Source organism: Columba livia, chromosome 17 (genome assembly GCF_036013475.1).
Source record: "Columba livia isolate bColLiv1 breed racing homer chromosome 17, bColLiv1.pat.W.v2, whole genome shotgun sequence".
Lineage (NCBI taxonomy): Eukaryota > Metazoa > Chordata > Aves > Columbiformes > Columbidae > Columba > Columba livia.
In genome coordinates, this window is record NC_088618.1 from 6,795,971 (window position 1) to 6,814,068 (window position 18,098).

The following is an 18,098-nucleotide window of genomic DNA, read 5'->3' on the forward strand; positions in this document are numbered from 1 at the left end:
ACACACACCAGCTACGCTGCTGATCTCCACCAGAGAGACACCACCTTGAACAGATGCTGCTTGCACACTGGAATCCCTTGCAGCCCCACAACTCATCCAGAAATATTTCAGAGTTGCTTCCAAGCACAACTCATAAGCCAGCGCTGGGTGCGGTGCTCAGCAGTAGTGGACGCTTTCTGGATACTGAGGTCTGAATCCCTCTCCATCAAACACAACGTGTTTTCACTCACAGCTTCGCGGATGCTCACCCACCTGGTCTCATCCCCACTGAACACAGAAGGAAAAGCCAAGTGGCTGCCAGCAAGGCATACGTCAGTTTGAGACCTGTTCTCAGGATCAGAGAGATCCATCACAACCTGATGTGGTTTTCCCAGAGCCAGCTGCTGGTACACAATGCTATTATAGAGGTTTACACCTTCTAGACTGAGGCACAGACTGACTTATAAAGAGACCGTCAGATGTCGTCTGGGTTCAAGCTTCAGAACTGGCTGAGACAACCCCAGGAAGACATGGACCGTGCTCTGCGATGCTCTGTCTGCAGGATGCCAGGAAGGCTCTGGTTGACACAGCACACTGACCACAACAGCCCACTTGCAGTGTCTTACATGGATGCTCAAGGCTATTGTCAAGAGCTTTTGTATCAAAGGCCACTGTCCAACACATCCTCTAAGTGCCACACTCAGAGCACTTCACTCCATGTCTTCAGGCCTCCCTCCTGTCCCCTTGACTCACCACTACATGCTGCACCACATAACTCAGCCTCTTACCTTCCTGCAGGTACATTACAGCCTGAGAGTAGTTCTGCAGAGCGTGATGAGTCCTCCCCAGACTGCTGTAAGACACAGTTTTGGCTACAAGGTCATTCATTTGTGCCGCAATGCTGAGGTGCTGCTCCTGATAAACTACCGCCCTCTCGTAGGTGCCCAAGGACTCGTAGGTCAGGCCCAGGTTCCCATAGGCCCGGCCTTGGCAAGCAGGGTTGTTGGTCTCCTCTGCAATCTGCAGGTCCAGCTGGTGGTACTGCAGGGCTGTGTCGTACTCCCCCATTTGCTGGTAGACCCCCCCGAGGCCGCAGGCAGCATCGCTCTCCAGAGCACGGTCCTTCATCTCTCGAGCAATGTTCAGCTGGCGCTCCAGGCAAGAAATGGCTTGTTCGTAGTTCCCCAGCTGGCTGTGCAGGCTCCCCAGCTCCCCGTAGGCCTGGGCTTTGTTAAAAGCCTCCCCCAGCTCATGTGCGACCACAAGCCTCTTCTCAAAGCACACCAGAGCCTGCTGCAAACTTCCCATTGCCCTACAAGGGAAGAAAACAACAGCGTGTATTTTGCCAGTATTTTCTTGAAATAATATCTTTTGTCATTTCCTTTAGAGGCCAACTCAAGCCTTTCAGGCAGAGACAAACGCTCCCCCCAGGAGAGTTCCCTACACCTTTGAATTAACCTCCTTCTGTCACGCTATAAACTTCTCTTCCTCTCAGGGCAGAGCAACAGCAGCTTCATTATTTGAGCCAGCAGCACAGTCCTCAGCACCCAGAGGACTCTGTTACTTGCTCCTACGCCACAGCCCCGCTCATGTGTACAACGGCCACACAAAGACACCCCACCCATAACACAATTCATCCGTTTGCTCTGGTATTCACTGCCTGTCATCAGAATACACGTGCAGTGCTCCTTACCTGTGCCCATTGCCCAAGCCCCGGTAGGCCTTTGCCTGATCTTGCATACGGTTCAAGCTTTGAGCCACAGACAGGTACTGTTCATAATACTTTATAGCTTCCTCAAAATCTCCCAGAGCCTCATAACAGTCTCCTAGGTTCCCATATGCTCGGCCCCGATCTAACACAGATTCGTTCCCGCTGAGCTGCTGCAGCATGGCCAGCTGCTGTTCAAAGTAGCCAATAGCTTCCTCCATGACATTCATGTTCATCTTGGTGATGCCCATGTTACCATAGACTTGCGCTTCTATGCTCGGGTCCTTCAACTTCTGCCCAAGTTCCAGCTGTTCTTCGTAACACTTGAAGGCCATGGTGTACTTCCCAAGGGACATATACACCGCAGCAAGGTGACCATGTGCTCTGCATTCACCCGGCATATCTCCCAGCTCCTGGTATACCTCCAGCTCCTGCGTGTGGTAACCTAAAGCCTTGTCACACTTCTGTATCATTCTGTATGCAGAACCCAAGGCTGCATAGGCACTGGCTTCCAGTCTCCTGTCCTTAACATGATGAGCTAAGCTCAACTGCTGCTCATAAAATTTTATTGCACCATTTACGTCTTTTTTACAGACAAAAATATCCCCCAAGTTTCCCAGAGCTCGGAATTTGGCCTGGGAATTGTTCAGAGACTGGGCCAGGGACAACAGGTACTTTTGACACTCTTCTGCTTTGTTGAAGTCCATCAGGGCTTTGAAGGCCAGGCCCAGGTTACAATAGGCTTTGGCTTGGCTCAACTTGTCATGAAGATCTTTTGCTAGGGCAAGATCCTGCTCGTAGTACTTAACAGCTTCTTCATAGTTCCCAAGACAGTAATGGGCATAGCCAAGGTTATGGCAAACCTTCCCCTCCCCTTCCATGTCCTGCAGGTCTGGGGACAAGCGCAGGTACTGCTCGTAGTAAGGGGCTGCCTGCACATACTCTCCTCGTGAGCAGTGGAAGTTGCCCAAATTGCTCAGGGCCCGTGCTTCACTCTGGATGTCTCGCAGCTCCCGGGCAATGTTGAGATGATTTTGGTAGTGCTGCAGAGCACGGTCATGGGCACCCAGTGCTTGGTAGGCAACAGCTAAATTCCCATGTGTGGATGCCTGAGAGGCACGGTCGTTTACTTCCATGGAGATCTGCAGCTCCTGCCGATGGTACTTGACAGCCTGGTCGTACATGCCGAGGGCGTTGTAAGCGTTGCCCATGTTGCCGTAGGCCCGGCCCTGGGCCGCGTAATCACTGAGCTCCTGAGCTATGGACAGATGTGTCTTGTGCAGCCGCAGCGCAGTGTCATAGTCACCCTTCATCTGGTGAATGATTCCTGAAAAATAACAGGAAAAGGCTCAACAAGAACATTCCTCCGCGCTAAACCTTCTGCAACACCTTGCCGTGCCAGGACTCCTCTGCAGCCTGGCCCTTTCCCCAGGGAACCCCCTGCCCGGCACTGCTACCGTGGTGCGGTCCTGCTCAGTGAACTGCTTCCTCGCTCCTAACAGGCAAATCCTGGAGAAGGCTTTGTATCACAGGAAGCACATGTTCACCACAGCAACTGCACAGTTTGACCTTATAAAATGCTCGTTTTCTTTTTTAATTACGCTATTTCCCCCCCCACCCCATCAGTGATACCTGGTTACTCCATACTCAACACACCAAGCAAGAAAGCATTTGTATTTGACTTTCAATTTCAGTCACATAATCTTGTAGTTGTTATTAGACATGGGAAGAGAAGCTCTGGATCTGTTAACGTTCCAGCTCATGCTTCAGCTAAGCTCTGTGCAACACGTGGCTCCTTTGCAAACACTTGTGAACAGGCCTGGAGATCCAGGAGCCACTGAAGGAGGTCCTGCAGGTTTGTCACAGTCACTTGGTATCTGAAGACAGCTTCAGGTTTTTCCCTGCCCCTGAAAGAAAACAGCTTCCAATTTCCATCTCTGTATCACAACCATCGTGTTGAGGGGAAGAGATGTGGAGGGTGAGGAGGCAGCCGCCCCAGGCTGCATACCAGCCTCCTCTGGCTTTGTGCTTTCACACAGAAATTTGAAGACACGCTTCTCAAGTGAGCCTGGAAAATATGAGGGCTGAAGTTTGCTTTCCTGAGGCAATTTGGACCTTGCAGATTCATTTTTTAAACTCATGTAGGATTGAAAACCCAAGTTTCATTATGTCAGTGTGAAGCATTCTGTCTGGCTTACCTGTATTTCTATCAAAGCAAGTAATTCAAAAATTCACCTTCCTACTAACACGAGGCTTCAGGAGAAGACATTTTAGAAAATACAAGCAGAACAAAACAGGATCCAAAGAGCAAACACTTGGCTGCTGCTGACAGTTTGCTTAAGCATCCTGAAGAGACTCCAGTTCACTGTGAGGAACAAGACCAGTCAGCACACAGTGGTCACCACTAAAATGCCCTTTGACAACGCAGGAGCTGTGTCCATAGTAGTGATGGATGAAAGATGAGGATGCCAGCGAGAAGTCCTGTGCTTGCTGTTATGTTCTCTCTCTCTCAACATGGAGGAACTCCCGGCAGAGGAAGCGTCAGGGATGCCAACCCAAGCCAGATGCTCTCCCACTGCCACTTCATACTACAGTCAAAGACAGATAAGAAAAGGAGCATCTGGAGCTGGAGATAACTGGAATTCCTGCCCCAAGACACCAACCTCTGCTGTCTTGCATGAAGGAGAAGGAAAGTTAGAGAGGAAGATGGCAAGTCAGACACAGAGATGGATTTGAAAGGCAAACAGCAGCCAGAGAAGTAAAATTTGTACTAGAGGTTAAGACAACACGTTACTGAAACAGCCGGTGCTGCTACTCTCTGGGGAGGCTATGGATGGACTTCCACCCTGGATACCATGTCCACCGAAAACGCTGCTCTGTCACAAGCCCTGCTCAAGCAAATTCCCAGAATTTCATCTAAAAAATTAAAGTTGCTCTTGGGAAAAGAGGACACTGGTAAGAGGCCCCACACAGCACCTCCATCATTTGCCAGGGGAAGGAAAGGTTCTGACTCAGACTCCAAAATCATCACCTACCAAATAGATTCTCTCTTTGTGCATTCCTCAACAGACAAAAATGAGGTTCGTAGATGGATGGGAGATGAAGCCTTCACATTTCTAAATGTTTTAGTCAGCCTCTTTACTGCCAAGAAAGGAGAAAAACAGTGAGCAAATGTTTACCAGGAGATACCCAGGACAAAACCAAACAGCGTAACAGAGAACAAAGCTGTGCTCTCCTCACCCACAGAGCCTGCTGTCACATCAGTCTGCTCGAGCTGTCACCCATCTGTTGTGGTCACTTAAGGAAGACGGATCCAGAAACACTGTCACTTCAAAACTCCAGCATTCTGACTCATTCTTACAGCCACAACAACTAACTTCAAAGTAAAAGATAGTCTCTGGTCAGACAGCTAGACTACATTCAGGAACAGCACCCAAGGATACAGCAGAACAGACCCAAGACAAGAACGCAGCAGACATGAGGGGAGATGGTCAGAGACAGCTTTTACTGCCTTGTACAGAGTAAAGCACCAAAAACAGAACAAATCCCAGTAATTCACATCTTTCTTTCCTTAATGATGGATACAGTTAGAACTGGGTAGAAACCTTAGTAAGACATCAGCTAAACAATCCCAAAAGTTACACTGCGCCTATGCAAATCATCTGTTTTTCCAGGTCAGGCAACAGCGTGGTGAGGTTTAGAGAGAAGGTGCCACGCTAACTCTGGAACAGTCTGCAGCTCCGGTGCTGTTGCCCAGCAGGAGGTTCCAGCCAAAGGGACTTCCAGCCTCCCACCAGCATCAGCCAGCGCGGAAGAAACCTCTATGTTGTGATGGGTCACGGCTGCACCATGGCCTCCAGCTCAGGCCGAGGTGACATTGCTCTTGACTGAACCTGCTCTTTTGGAATGAAACACAAACAGACTGGAAAGGCTGGAAGAGAGCAGAAGTGGCTCTGAAGCTCACCCGTGTGGTGAGAGACCCAGGTCCCAGCCCCTCCTCGGCGCAGGGTCTGGGGTGACTTCACTGGTCCTTCAGCAATTGGGGAAGATGTGGCCACACATAACCACTGTTTTTTGAACCTAATTGCAAAAATGCTTCAAGAGAGAATATCTGGCACCTCTGAACAACACGCCAAGCACAGGAAGACAGGCACTGTAACTGCAAAGAGATACTAAGCACTAAGGGAGAGACTTTAACGAGTTTTATTAATGATCTGAAGTGTCCTCTCGCCATCACAATGGGGAGAGCTGCAGAGGCTGAAAAGCCAGCTCTACGTGGAGCCCTGGCATGTGGAAACACCATCTGCTTTGCAAAGGCTGGCAATCTGAGGCTTTGGTTAAGCTCCACATCTCCTTGTTGGGAAGGGCTTGATAACTTGTGACTTGTGCCCAGTCCACCACCTTCTGCTTCCCGAGCGACAGGGCAAGTTACATCTCCCTGCAGAGCGCCGCAGCAGCTGGGCTGTGTTACAGGCTATGTCTGTCTCGCGCAGCATTAGACAGTACACTTAACAGAGCTTTCCATCTAAATCAGGGAAATGCAAACAGAAAATTTCTGTTGCTTCAGCAAAGAGGCCAACTCTAACATTCTGGCTTGGAAACACACATTTAGATACATTTTTTTGACTGTCAGCATGGTTATTTTGATGAGGTTTTGTTTTGCATGTGGATTAGATGAAAGAGATAATTAAGACTTGACTTTTTAATTGGTACTGGATGCATTTTAAACAACGGTAATAGACTTTCTCAACAAGAACTGCATGTTCTTTTTCTCCAGTATAACTTAACTCTGACAGAGAAGACATAAAAATACAGCCAAATAACAGCTGAAACGTGAGAGCCTGCACTCAGTAGCTAGGAAAACTATTCTAATACAAAGTGTAGAGTGGCTGAGTCAGCATACCAACTGAAAGATATATTTAGGCTTAAATCCAACACAGAAAAAAACATTCTCTGCTGCACCAAAACTCTTCTGCTTTTTAAGAAAAAATTCTGGAATCACATGCTGAAAGCATCATTAAATCCAAAGCTGCTTATTTTGCCTCACACATTGGCCATAATTTGTGTAAAGGAGGAGATTCGAAACGCTCATTAGAAAGCTAGAACTGTGTTGTTTTCTCCCTTCACCTTATCTTCTTCATTCAGCTCCTGAAGACTCAGCTATTAAGAGAAGTTAAGTAATTCATCAAGCCCTTTTCAATTACCTGCTGTTGATAACATCAGAGTACAATTAGCATCTACAAATGAACCAAGTGCCAACTGCCAAGCAGAAACAGAAGCTAATTTACAGCGTGGGGCTGCCTGCAAGAGCTCAGGGGCTGCCAGCGAACGTGTATTTTGTTATACAGCAACAGCCTGGTTGTGCCACTCCCAGCCAGCTGAGAACACATCCTTAACCACAGCTGGAACATCATCAGTGCAAATGCCACATCCCACGGCAGAGCTGACAACACATCTTGGGTCACCTCCACATCTGGCACTGTGAAGAAGCAGGAATGGATTCCACTTCGATGTCAGCCCTCCCCAGCATGCCAGCTGGATGCTGATGTCTCTCCTTAGAAGAATATCAGACCACTATATATCTATTATTTTAATATGTGCATTCTGAAAACAAACTTAGTCAGGATTTGACCCATGTGTCTCCTGACTTACAAGGCAGCAATATATTGGCATACCCAGCTGACAAGCTCCCAGAGAAGCGGCCAGGTAATACAGCACATCATTTCTTGCCTTGGTGCAAGACATAGATCAATTTCTAAAACGTGAACAGCTCTTCAAATGCACCTTCTTTACCTTTTCATTTCACTTCTGCCATAAGCTTGTGCTTTCTGGTGCCTTCCTGAGCAGGTTAATAATTGAACGTGGGATACATTACATCGGCACACCATCTGCCAAGCGTCTATTTAATTTATGAAGACAGTCTGGTGAAACTGGGGTAGCTAACAAGAGAGGACACAGCTAAAATCCTGTATCCTGGCAGCAGCTCTATTAGTCACAGCATTCCCTGAACAAATTCTGCTCCATGTCGGGGCCTTACCTAGATTGGAGGAGGCTCTGCCTTCAGCAGCTCGGTCCTGCAGGCTCTCGGCAATGTGCAACTGTTCTTCATGGTACTGCTTAGCCCTCTCCAGGTCCTGCATGCACCTCGCTGCATGGCCCAAGCCAGCATAAGCTCGCATCTCAATGGCCTTCTCCGCCAGCTCCTGGGCCAACTCCAACACGTAGTTGTGGTAGGACATGGCTTTGTCGAAGTTTCTCCGGTAGTGGTAAGCGCTGCCCAGGTTGCTGTAGGCTCGAGCTTCCTCCCGCTTGTTCCCCAGCTCCTTGGCAATCTTAAGATGTTGTTCGTGGCACTGCACCGCATTTTCAAAATCCCCCATCGCAATGTACACCGCTCCCATGTTGCCCAGCTCCCGCGCCTCAGAGAGCTCATCTTTGGACTGCTTTGCAAGGAGGACACACTGCTTGTGGCTAGCCAGAGCGTTGGGGTAGTCGCCAATGGCTGTGTACACGTGGCCCAGGCTGCTCAGTGCTGAGGACGCTGCCTGCAGGGATGAGAAAATAAAAGTAAGTAGTCACAGAAACAAGTCTGATGGTCCCAATCCTAGAAAGTAAAGCCACAAAAGGCCATTCTGGAGAAAGAATATGACTAGCAGCTAGAAAACCTGCTCTCTGCAGTTGTTCTGCACCCCCCAGGGCAGCCTGGGAGAAAGGCAGCGGGGATGGGGCACATCCAGCACATCATTTGTTACTGAGTCCCAAAGAGCCTTGGGACAGCAGCAAAGACAACAGTATTTCAGCAGCTGGAGCCTCTGTCCTCTGGGAACATCTTACAGAAATATAGCTGTTTGAAAACCTGAGTTCTTACCACTGAGAAACAGCTGTATTTAGCAAGACAAATTATCTGAGAATCAGATTCTTTTGCCCACCGTATGTACCAGGACGTAGTCCTTGGTGCAGCTGGCAGAGCTGGAGCAGGCCCGGCCGGGCAGCAGGGCACGGAGCCAGGCGCGGGGATGCGTTCCTGCTGCTAACACACATCTGCTGCCTCAGCACGGCTGTTCACTCCGCAGCCCTGACCCCAAGGCCTCCACGGTCCCTGCACGTGCATCCCCTTCGCTGCCCGGCAGCTGCCGTGACCTAGTTCCGTCTTTTTCAAACCCCCAGAGAGGAGCAGTCGGGGTGACCGCACAGAATGGGCCTCACTCTGGATGGCCTAGCACAGCTGATGCTGGTGCTGGTTTAAGGAGCCAGCACACTTTACCGTTCAGGGTATCTTGTTCCCAGGCACAACACCAGCAGCTCTCCCATGAAACAGGATTCCATATGGGAAGTGCAACTGAAAGCACCTCAGCCATCTCCAGTTTGAACACCACAGAGCTGGGGAAAGGCTTCAGTGCAACAGCACAGACAAGACACCGGTCGCGCCCCGGGAACGCAAGACGAGCTGTATGAAGTGACTCTGCACACACAAGAGGCGATTCAGACCATAACTCCACAGCACGGTCCAGACAGCACGAGGATCTCCAGGGTTAAGCTCAGCTAAGACTTTGTAGATTCAAGCACACCTCTTTCAACTGTTGCAAGCAGCTGCCTCTTCCACACTACAAGCACACAAATGCACACTGACATAAAGGCTGGAAGGAAAACACATTAAGCAGCTGGAGGAACTAAGGGATTGTGGTGGCTCCCATCAGTGCCCTGAGTGGCCATGATGAACCTGTCCAAGCCGCCCAGTGTCATAGCCGGCAGTCCTGCCACCTCCTCCCTGCAGAGTCACACCAGGGGCTACCCGAGGTCCAGAGCTTTCCCTCACCCTGGGCATTCCCTCACCTCCCCTCCATAAACTGGGATGTTCCTGCCTGGCTCCCACCTGCAGACTGGCTATGCCCCACAGATGCAGCATTTAAATTCCTTTCTCCAAGGCAAACGATTAACCTCTTCCTGGCCACACTATCTAGACACGAGATATAAAAAGAAAGCAGATAAGAAAAATATTTTCAATAGGAAGAAAGTTGCTCAGCACCTCTTGAACTAGAACCACATTTTGTTACTGAAATTGCATCCCCTGACTTTCAGAAACAGTGGCAGGAGAAACCTTCCTAAAGATTATTTTTACTAAAATTACATCACAATTGCAAGAGTAATGCTAAGTCAAGAAGATCTATGGGCCAGAGCAAGAGGCTGATATCACAGGTGATAAATTATTTTTGTGGTCAGCAGCATTAACAGAGTATTATTTCCACACTGAGGAACTGTAAACATGCTGTGTTGATCCAAATTAATAGGGAAACCATCTCTTATGATACAAGAACCTGAGGTGACAGAGTAGCTATTAAGTGCAATTTATAAGTCATAAGATAGAGAAATTATAAGGGGGCTCTCCCTTGGCCAGCTCCATAAATAGCCAAGCTGCATTCGTTCTCCCCGAGGCATCCTTTCAGGCAGCTTAATTATAATGGAAGAACTGCCAGAATTCAAAACGTCTTCATTTTTTTCACCTAGTGCTGCAATGAACTTCATTGAAGGTGCGGGACGACGTGAGCGCAGCCGCGGCAGAGCGGAGCCGCCGTTCGCAGCCCTGCGCGGCCGCGGGGCTCCGGGGACAGCGGGACGGGGAAGCCTCGGACTCAGCCCCACAGAGGGCTGAGCAACACCGATTTCACACCACCAATTCACACTATAATGAACTAGAAACACGTTGCTTTTGCTGCTGTAATTACTGCAGCCCAGAGAGGGGAAGAGCTGGCAGCAACTCCTCAGCCCTGCACCCCAGTGACAGGCTGGGGATAAAGCTTCTGAGCACGCTCTGGGGCAGCGCAGTGAAGTAATTTCTTGGCTGACACCAGCGAGGAAAGGCTCTTATCTAAAGGAGAGTCTAACAGGGCCTGTTCTGAGGCTGCTACAAAAGAAACATGGAAATTTTTGCTCTGAATTTTAATCATTTTTTACACAAATCTTCATTAAGATTAATATATACATAGTATTGAGTCATTTTCAATCTCAGACACCTTACACAAGCCCAGACCAAAACACCGCATGGGGCCCATTCCAGGTTTCAGGGTGCAGCGGAGCTGGTGAGCAACACGCTCACTGCTGCACCGAACAAACCGGCACGCCACCTTGGGCAGAGTTGAAACCAGCATAACGCAATCACCAGAAGTGGTTCAGAAGCCTCAATTAATGTTAGAAGACAGGCCACCAGCACCAGCAGCACTTCTGATACAACTGGGAAGAGAATGGAAACATCTTTCTGGAAAACAAGGAGTCAATGAAAACTGGTGTCTCCTGCGGCTGCTAAAAAAATAAAGCGGACATTTATGTGTGCAGATTGCTGAATAAGATGAGCTGTGGCAAAGAGCCATCTACACAGAGACTCAGATGATGTTGATGGGCTATGGCCAGGGAAAAGAGGTGTAAATGGGAAGCAGCAGATCTCAGACTTTCTGTGCACAAGACAGACCTGCCAGATGCGGAGACTGCTCATACTGTACATGGGAAGAAATCTTCAGGAGGTCTCTCAAACTGGGAAGTGGATCGTATAAAGTGAAATTTGTGTGGCTGGAAATGTTTCTTCTCACAGCTCCTAATCCCTTTGCCCAACAGCATTTCCAGGCTCACAGTAAAGACCTAGAATGAATAGTCTAAGCATGGCAAGCGTTCTCAGTGCGCACAAAAAGACCAGGCTTACAAGTCTGAGTGCCCTGGGCTGGATCATCTAAACCAGGGCACGTGGGAGGAGGATAAGAGAAGCAGAAAATAAGTAGGAGACAAAAAGAGAAATGGAAAACGAAGGGTAAAGGGCTGACAAGAAATAGCCTGACTCGACTGGAATGATGGGCTGTTTGCAGAGGCTCAGCCGGTGCTGGCACAGGTGGCCAGACAAAGGCAGGAGCTGCCTGTGCCCTCTGACACGGCTGCACCCCCATGCTCCCCATGTGCTCGTTCTGCTGGTCTGCACTGGTCTGAGTGCTCCAGAGAAGCACTTCTCAGTCACCTCGGAGTCTGCACAAGGAGCCCACGGCACCTCTGGCATCCTGGGCCAGGGACCTGCAGGAGCTCTTCTCCAGCAAGACAAACGCCAGCACTGCCACGTGCTCCGGGGACAATCAGCCAAAATATCGGGAGTGGGACATTAAAGCAGCACTCAGGAACAATTTGGTGATTAGGTCTGCTGGGGGACACCAAGGACTCACTTCGGGAGGTTAGTAATAGGGTTCCAGAAGATAAATTCATCACTGTATACTTTATGAAATCCTTTGTGCAATATGATCCACCGGGAACTCGAAGCAGCTCCATGTTGGGCCAGTGGTGCAGGGCATTCCCACATGCACCAGCACCAGTGTCCCCATGTCGCAGTGACAGTCCACAGCTGACACGTGTGAAAAGGCTCCGGCAGCGCTGGCACAAACCTCGGCTGGGTAGCAAGGTGATGGGAGTCTACAGCTTCATACCAGCAGAGTTTTGCATCAGCGGAGAAAATCAATTCTTTGTACATCTGACAAAGACAAATTTAACAGTGGGGATTGCTTACACCTCCAATTATGCAATTTTTCACTTTAATAGAAAGCAGATTCTCCTGCCACTGAGCTGAGGCACAGAAGGGAGCTCTAAAAAGGGTTTCTATGTGCTCTCTTTTTCTTGGGAGCAACAGCCAGCTTAGGTTTTTCGGCTGAATAAGGTAAAGAGTCTGATGTTAAGCAGATGTGCATCACAGAATGACAGCTAATAGGGACCTGATGATTTGGAGAGATGTGTTTCTTAGATATTTCATCCTTGCCAGAGAATGGTCATGTCCCAGTTATGTTACATTTAAACAATTCTTTAAGTGATTACACAGCCTCCTTAAATGAAAACACTGTAGAGTAATTCTAAAATGGGCAAGGTGTAAACGCTCTGCCTGGTATCTCATTATACAGTAGCCTTAATCCCCAAACACAGACATCAATTACGACTGATCAGAGATCAAGCTTTTATAGCCAAGGTGGGGAAATCACTGGCACAGACTAAGTGTTTGTGAAATTCAAGAGCCTGACTGCAGCACGCTCCTTCTTCCTCTGCACATCCATCCTCCTTCTGGGTGTGGGTAACAGCAGCGCCTGATCCTACACGCAGCAGCGGAGCTGCACCCAACAGAGCAGCCACGCGTTCCCAGAACATCTGCATTCAGACAGCTGGTGGCACGGCCAGGGGCACGTTCTTCTGGAGAACCAGAACACCTCCTCACACGCACACACTTGCTCTTGAATGCAAGCAAAGGTTTCGGATTCATTGAGTGTATTTTGGAGGTGGTGAGGGGAAGGCAGTTTCAACAGATTGTTTCTGAACACACAATTGCAAATGAATACTTAAATCTGAAAGCACTAACAGGATGAGTTGTCCCTCACACTGAAAGGCTGTTCCCATTCGCTGTGCGAGCTGCCCCAACAGCCCCCACACCGGGTACCGGTACCGAGCTGCTTCTCTGGGGTGGGCCTGTGGCACTGAGCTCCCATTCCATTGAGACAAGGAACTCAAAATCCACTGCAAGGTGGACCTCAGCATCAAGTCAAAGCATCGCCTGGGGCTCACAGATCTTTATCCTGAGTAGCCAAAATCTGATAGCTTTCTGGACATAGTCTAAATGGCTCCTGTGTGAAATCACTTCAGTGAGGATGGCTGACTTGACATTTTGAGTGATGATGGAAGAAAAATAGCCCTCATTTAAAACCACAGGCTTCTCTGAGATGGTGATGCTGAGGAGTGACTCATACCCTGGTCAAAGTCAGCCCTGGAAGAATAAGCCAGCACATTACAAACTCAGATCTCACAGAACCCAGAGGAGCTCTTTGTGCTGGCAAAGAAACCTCTGACTCCTACAGCAGTGTGCTGACCTGTGCCAATCCTAACAGCACTCTTGCTTGTGGAGTTAGATACCGCTTTGCTGCAAAGTCAGTACAGCCTTGGCTCAGGTGGGCCTTCTGAGAACCCAAAGAGCACTGCTCCCCGAGCTTACACAAGTTTTCTGCTTCATTTCTTTTACCACGACTGGGTACAGGACTCTGCAGAGTGCTGGGTTTTGCAGATACTGCGAGAGGTAAGTAAAACCAGAAGACTGCATTTCTTTCAGCTAAACTGCGTGTGCTGTGGAGGTCAAGTGAGGACACTTAAAGGAGATCCTCAGGAAGTATTACATTTCCCTTTTGAGTCACAAGTCCAAACAAAGCATGTGGCCTTTTAGTGCATTCCCAAATTTCCTGCACTGGTCAGATTTCCCTTTGTTCTGCTTAATCCTATCACATTTGAACTGGACAGACCTGTATGAAGCCAGTTAAGATGACTTTCTTTTAAAAGAGCTGCTAAAGAGAGAAAGAGAAAGACAAAGAATTTATGCTTTGTTATACAAACCCAGCTACTGGATGCTCAAGCACTACAGTTGCTCACATCACTGAACTCAGCCTCTCACCCACACAGGTAATCCAGTCTAAGATGTAATACAGCACTAGTGCCCTAGGAGACCCAGAATTCTCCAGTGAACTCCTATGGCGAGTGTTTTCCTAGCAGCTGGTTACAGTCTGCTGTGAGAGACTGAGATCAGTGAGCAAAGGATAGCACCACACTTCTTAGTGAGGGTTTCATGGCAAACCCATATCACAGGTCAGAGCCTTGAGTCCCAGTGGGTAGCCAGTGGCCACTCAAAGACCAGCTGTTTGAAGTGTAAGTATACGTGGGAACAATATGAACTGGAAGTGTGTGTCTGCAACTTCATGCACCCAACAACAGAGCCAAACATCTGGGCCAGACAAGGACTGAACTTCAGTGAACTGAACAACGCTGCAAAAAGTGTCCACGGAGACATTCTGCAGGCTGAGACAAATCTCTCACGAGTTCTCATTAAGCTGAAATCACAACACCTGCAGAACCTGAGACTTCAAGGGCAGCAGTGGTAAAGAAAGCTTCTGTCCTGTTAGGAAATATGGAAAACCAATGTGGCCCAGTCTCACCTGACTCTGTACTGGCTGCTTCACAGCCCTCTCCAGCAGCCACAGCGGTGCTACCCCGACCTGCTCAGCCAGCTCCTCCCAGCAAGTGGCCAGTATTGAGGTTTCAGTTCTATAAAACTGATCACCCTCAAGTCTAGTACAAAATCAGCGATGATGCTAGAAGACATGGACCAGGATCTGCAAACACCTTCTCAAAAAGCTGGGAAAGTAGTGGTGCACACGTGCTGGCATGTCCTGTGGAGCCCCTTCTCTTCCCAGCCGAACCCTGGAGATCCTGACAGGCCCCAGTGGGGAAACTCCTGCCAAAGCAGCCAACCTCCCCCAAAGCAGCCAACCCACACTGGGAGACTGAGGGTGGAAGCTGCAGGCTGGGCAGTGAGTGACTCTGAGCAGCTTACCCCCAGCAATAATGAAAATACATATTAAAACCAGCTTGAGGTCAGCAAGAAGGCTCCATGATGCCAAGGCTTCATCCAGGGCTCACAGTAGATGACAGCTTTCAAAGGAAAAGTGACCCTTTCTGCAAGTATCCAGTCCATGAGCTGCAAGGGCCTGATCTTTTTACCAGTTTCTGCGGGTGGTTTTCCACTGAGTTCCTAGGAACTGACTCTGGTCTCTCACCTCTCTGGAGAGCAGGGGCTTGAGTGGTTAGCAACCTGATCAAACACTGCTGTTTGCAAACCCTGCGTAAAGTGCCACGGGATTTGGAAAGCTGTTCCTCACGCAGAGGCTGAATCAAAAACCAGCTTCTTTCGATTTCTTGGAAGTATCTCTAGGACTCAAAAGATTCCCTAAAAGAACCCCAGAGGAAAACAGAAGGCATAATGGAGAAACAAGAGTGAAGAGGTAATCCCATGCACTAAAAATGTTTTTGAATATCATACCACAGTCACCCATTCCTCTTCTCACTGCTTGACCTTTTTGATCAGATACTGGGGTTTTCTGACATAAGAATAGGAGGAGACTCCTGCAAAGTTACCATCTCTGCAATACACACATAGTGCTTACACAAGGGGCTGTAATCTCTTGATGTTCTTGTGGTATCAGTAACAAAGAGACACTAATTTTTTAAAGCTATTTTTTGTTTAATAGAGAGTAGCAGTGGTTCCACCCTAAACTTGTCATCCCTGCACTTCTATTAGCAGTGGCTGCATGAATCACTAATATAGATTATCAATTAGCGAAGCCCTCCTCGGCCTGTTCCTTACTTCTGGAACTCCAGTCAGATGTGATAAAGCTTTAAGAAATGAGGTATATTCTCCTCTTAGACTTTCCTGTTCATGTTGCTATGGGCAGCAGACAATCCACTTCTGGAAGACAACTATGTAATAAATTATTTTCAAGCAATAGCTTCACCACAGAAGAAGAAAAGGGACAGAAAATAGAAAAGCAGAGAAAGAAACACCTTCTCTGCTCATTTTCTACAAAGCTCTGTCACTTAATGCAGCCAGTACTACTTGTGCCTCCACAGCCTGTTTCTGACATCCTAGTCAACGTTTTCATGCATGACAAATTGCTTTAGCCTGAAGACTCTTTCCAGTTCTCATTTGTGAGGTATTTATATCCTGTCCTCGTTTTCCAGACTGTTTGCAAACATAACAAGAGAACTGTAATCATAAGATTTTCAGACTTTTCCTTTCTGAAAAATCGGCAGCCCCAGGGACAGACCACCTCTCCATATGGACAGTTCTGCCACTTCTAACTCAGACTGCATCTCAGGCTTTTTCCTTATCTAACTAGAAGTCAAGATATTTCTAAAATGACTGGTAGGGAACATGGAAAATAATTATTTTGCCCTGTACCATAATGCACACAAGGAGTTCAAGCAAAAGGCTAAATACTTACAGCTTTGCTATTCAGTGGAAGATGTGGCTTGTACAGACAAAGCACGGCAGGAAGGACACCTGGAAAGCATTTCCCTTTCCCTTCAGGAAGGGGCAGAAAACCTTGGCTTTACAGAATTTACAGATTTCAGTAGAAAGGAATGATCTATCCTTCTGCATCTCCTTCTGGAAATAAGAAAGTGAAATTTGATCTTTGACTTGCACAGCCTGACAGTAAGTAGCTGTAGTTCACAAAGTGTAGGAGCTTTATGCTGCATTTCATTGCTGGCTCGGGCATGCTTTAAAGGGAACCGGGAAAAACTACCAGAATTGCAAACCTGAATAACCACCCATGGCTGAGCTGCACACAAAGTCACTTCAGACAGTTGCAGCATCTGCAAATTCCCAACTGAATCCAGACACTGAGTGTGTCTGTCACAGCAACCATATGTGTCACTAATGCTCCTCGTCCAGAGATGCACAGCAGCCAGTTATTCTTGACAACCTTCCACCGTGACAGTCCCCTGACGCCAAAGCCTTGTCGCAGTCAGCTCCACGGCAATGCCTCCTCTGCAGCACAAAGTGTGGCACCTCTTCTTGACTCTTGTAGGCTTCGATAACATGGTCTTTATAATGGGAATTTCTGCATTCTGATGCCTCCCATACCACACAGGAAATTTCATAGATATGCAAGATCCAGGTGACACAGAAAACCCACAGAAAGCCCGCTTAATAAACACCTTTATTCCATGCCACTTAACTACCCAGGTCTAATCACCATCTTCATCACCACCCTTTCTGAAAAAGAAAAAAAATCTGCTGAAGCTGCACCAAACATGAACTCTGCCTTCTATTTGCAATTTTTTCCAAAAAAAAATCTTGAGATAGTAGTAGTATCCAGTTCACCAGTCTGGTTACTGAGCACACCCTCCTGAGGATTCTCACACACGCTCGTGGAGACACGCGGGCGCAGCGGCCACAGAAACGCACGGTCGGTAACCGTAACGGGCACCGAGCCCCGGCCAGTTTCCCTTCCCAAGGTCTGCGTGGGAGGACAGATGCGAATGTACAGGCAGACCCTCTGCGGCTCCCTCCTGGGTTCATGGGCAACACAACCCGGCAGCAGCCCCTGGTACAAACATTTGCCCCAGCAGCCCCGGGACCCAACGCTCCCCCCGAGGGCAGCAGCATCCCCTACAAAGGAGCACTTTTCACCTTCTCAGCCAATCCTTTGTGCAGTTGGAGGTAAAACAACTACCTCATTACACCAAATTCCCTTCTGGTGGAATTCACATCAGCACTACTGCAACTTTATAACATTTGCATTATAAAAATGTCTGCGAAGCAGGCCAAGAAAAACAGTTTTTTGTTCAGAGGAAGTTCTGTGGTCAAGATGATGTCATCAGAAAGCGCCAAATTAATTTCCTGCGGTTACATCTTACAGGAAATCCAAGAAGCTCAGCTTTCTTGCTAAACCAAGTAGTCATTTGTTGTCAATAACTGTTAATTATGTGCCCAGATGTGTCATACACTAAGAACTATCACGACTAACCTTCATTCCCTGGATTCCTCCCAGATCGACCGTTGGGATCTGAAGTCAGTGAA

General features: G+C 48.3%; 1 protein-coding gene across 3 annotated transcripts in view; it reads right to left on the reverse strand.

Annotated features, from left to right (window-relative positions):
* Nucleotides 1-18,098, reverse strand: part of TTC28 (tetratricopeptide repeat domain 28) — a 99,874-nt gene that overhangs the window by 22,895 nt on the left and 58,881 nt on the right. For all 3 annotated transcript variants that reach the window (XM_065032990.1, XM_065032991.1, XM_065032992.1), the window contains 3 exons: nucleotides 7,725-8,232; nucleotides 1,673-3,014; nucleotides 768-1,291 (listed from right to left, as the gene is read on the reverse strand). In XM_065032990.1, the coding sequence (XP_064889062.1) occupies nucleotides 768-1,291; nucleotides 1,673-3,014; nucleotides 7,725-8,232 (2,374 nt within the window). The remainder of the gene's footprint in view (nucleotides 1-767; nucleotides 1,292-1,672; nucleotides 3,015-7,724; nucleotides 8,233-18,098) is intronic.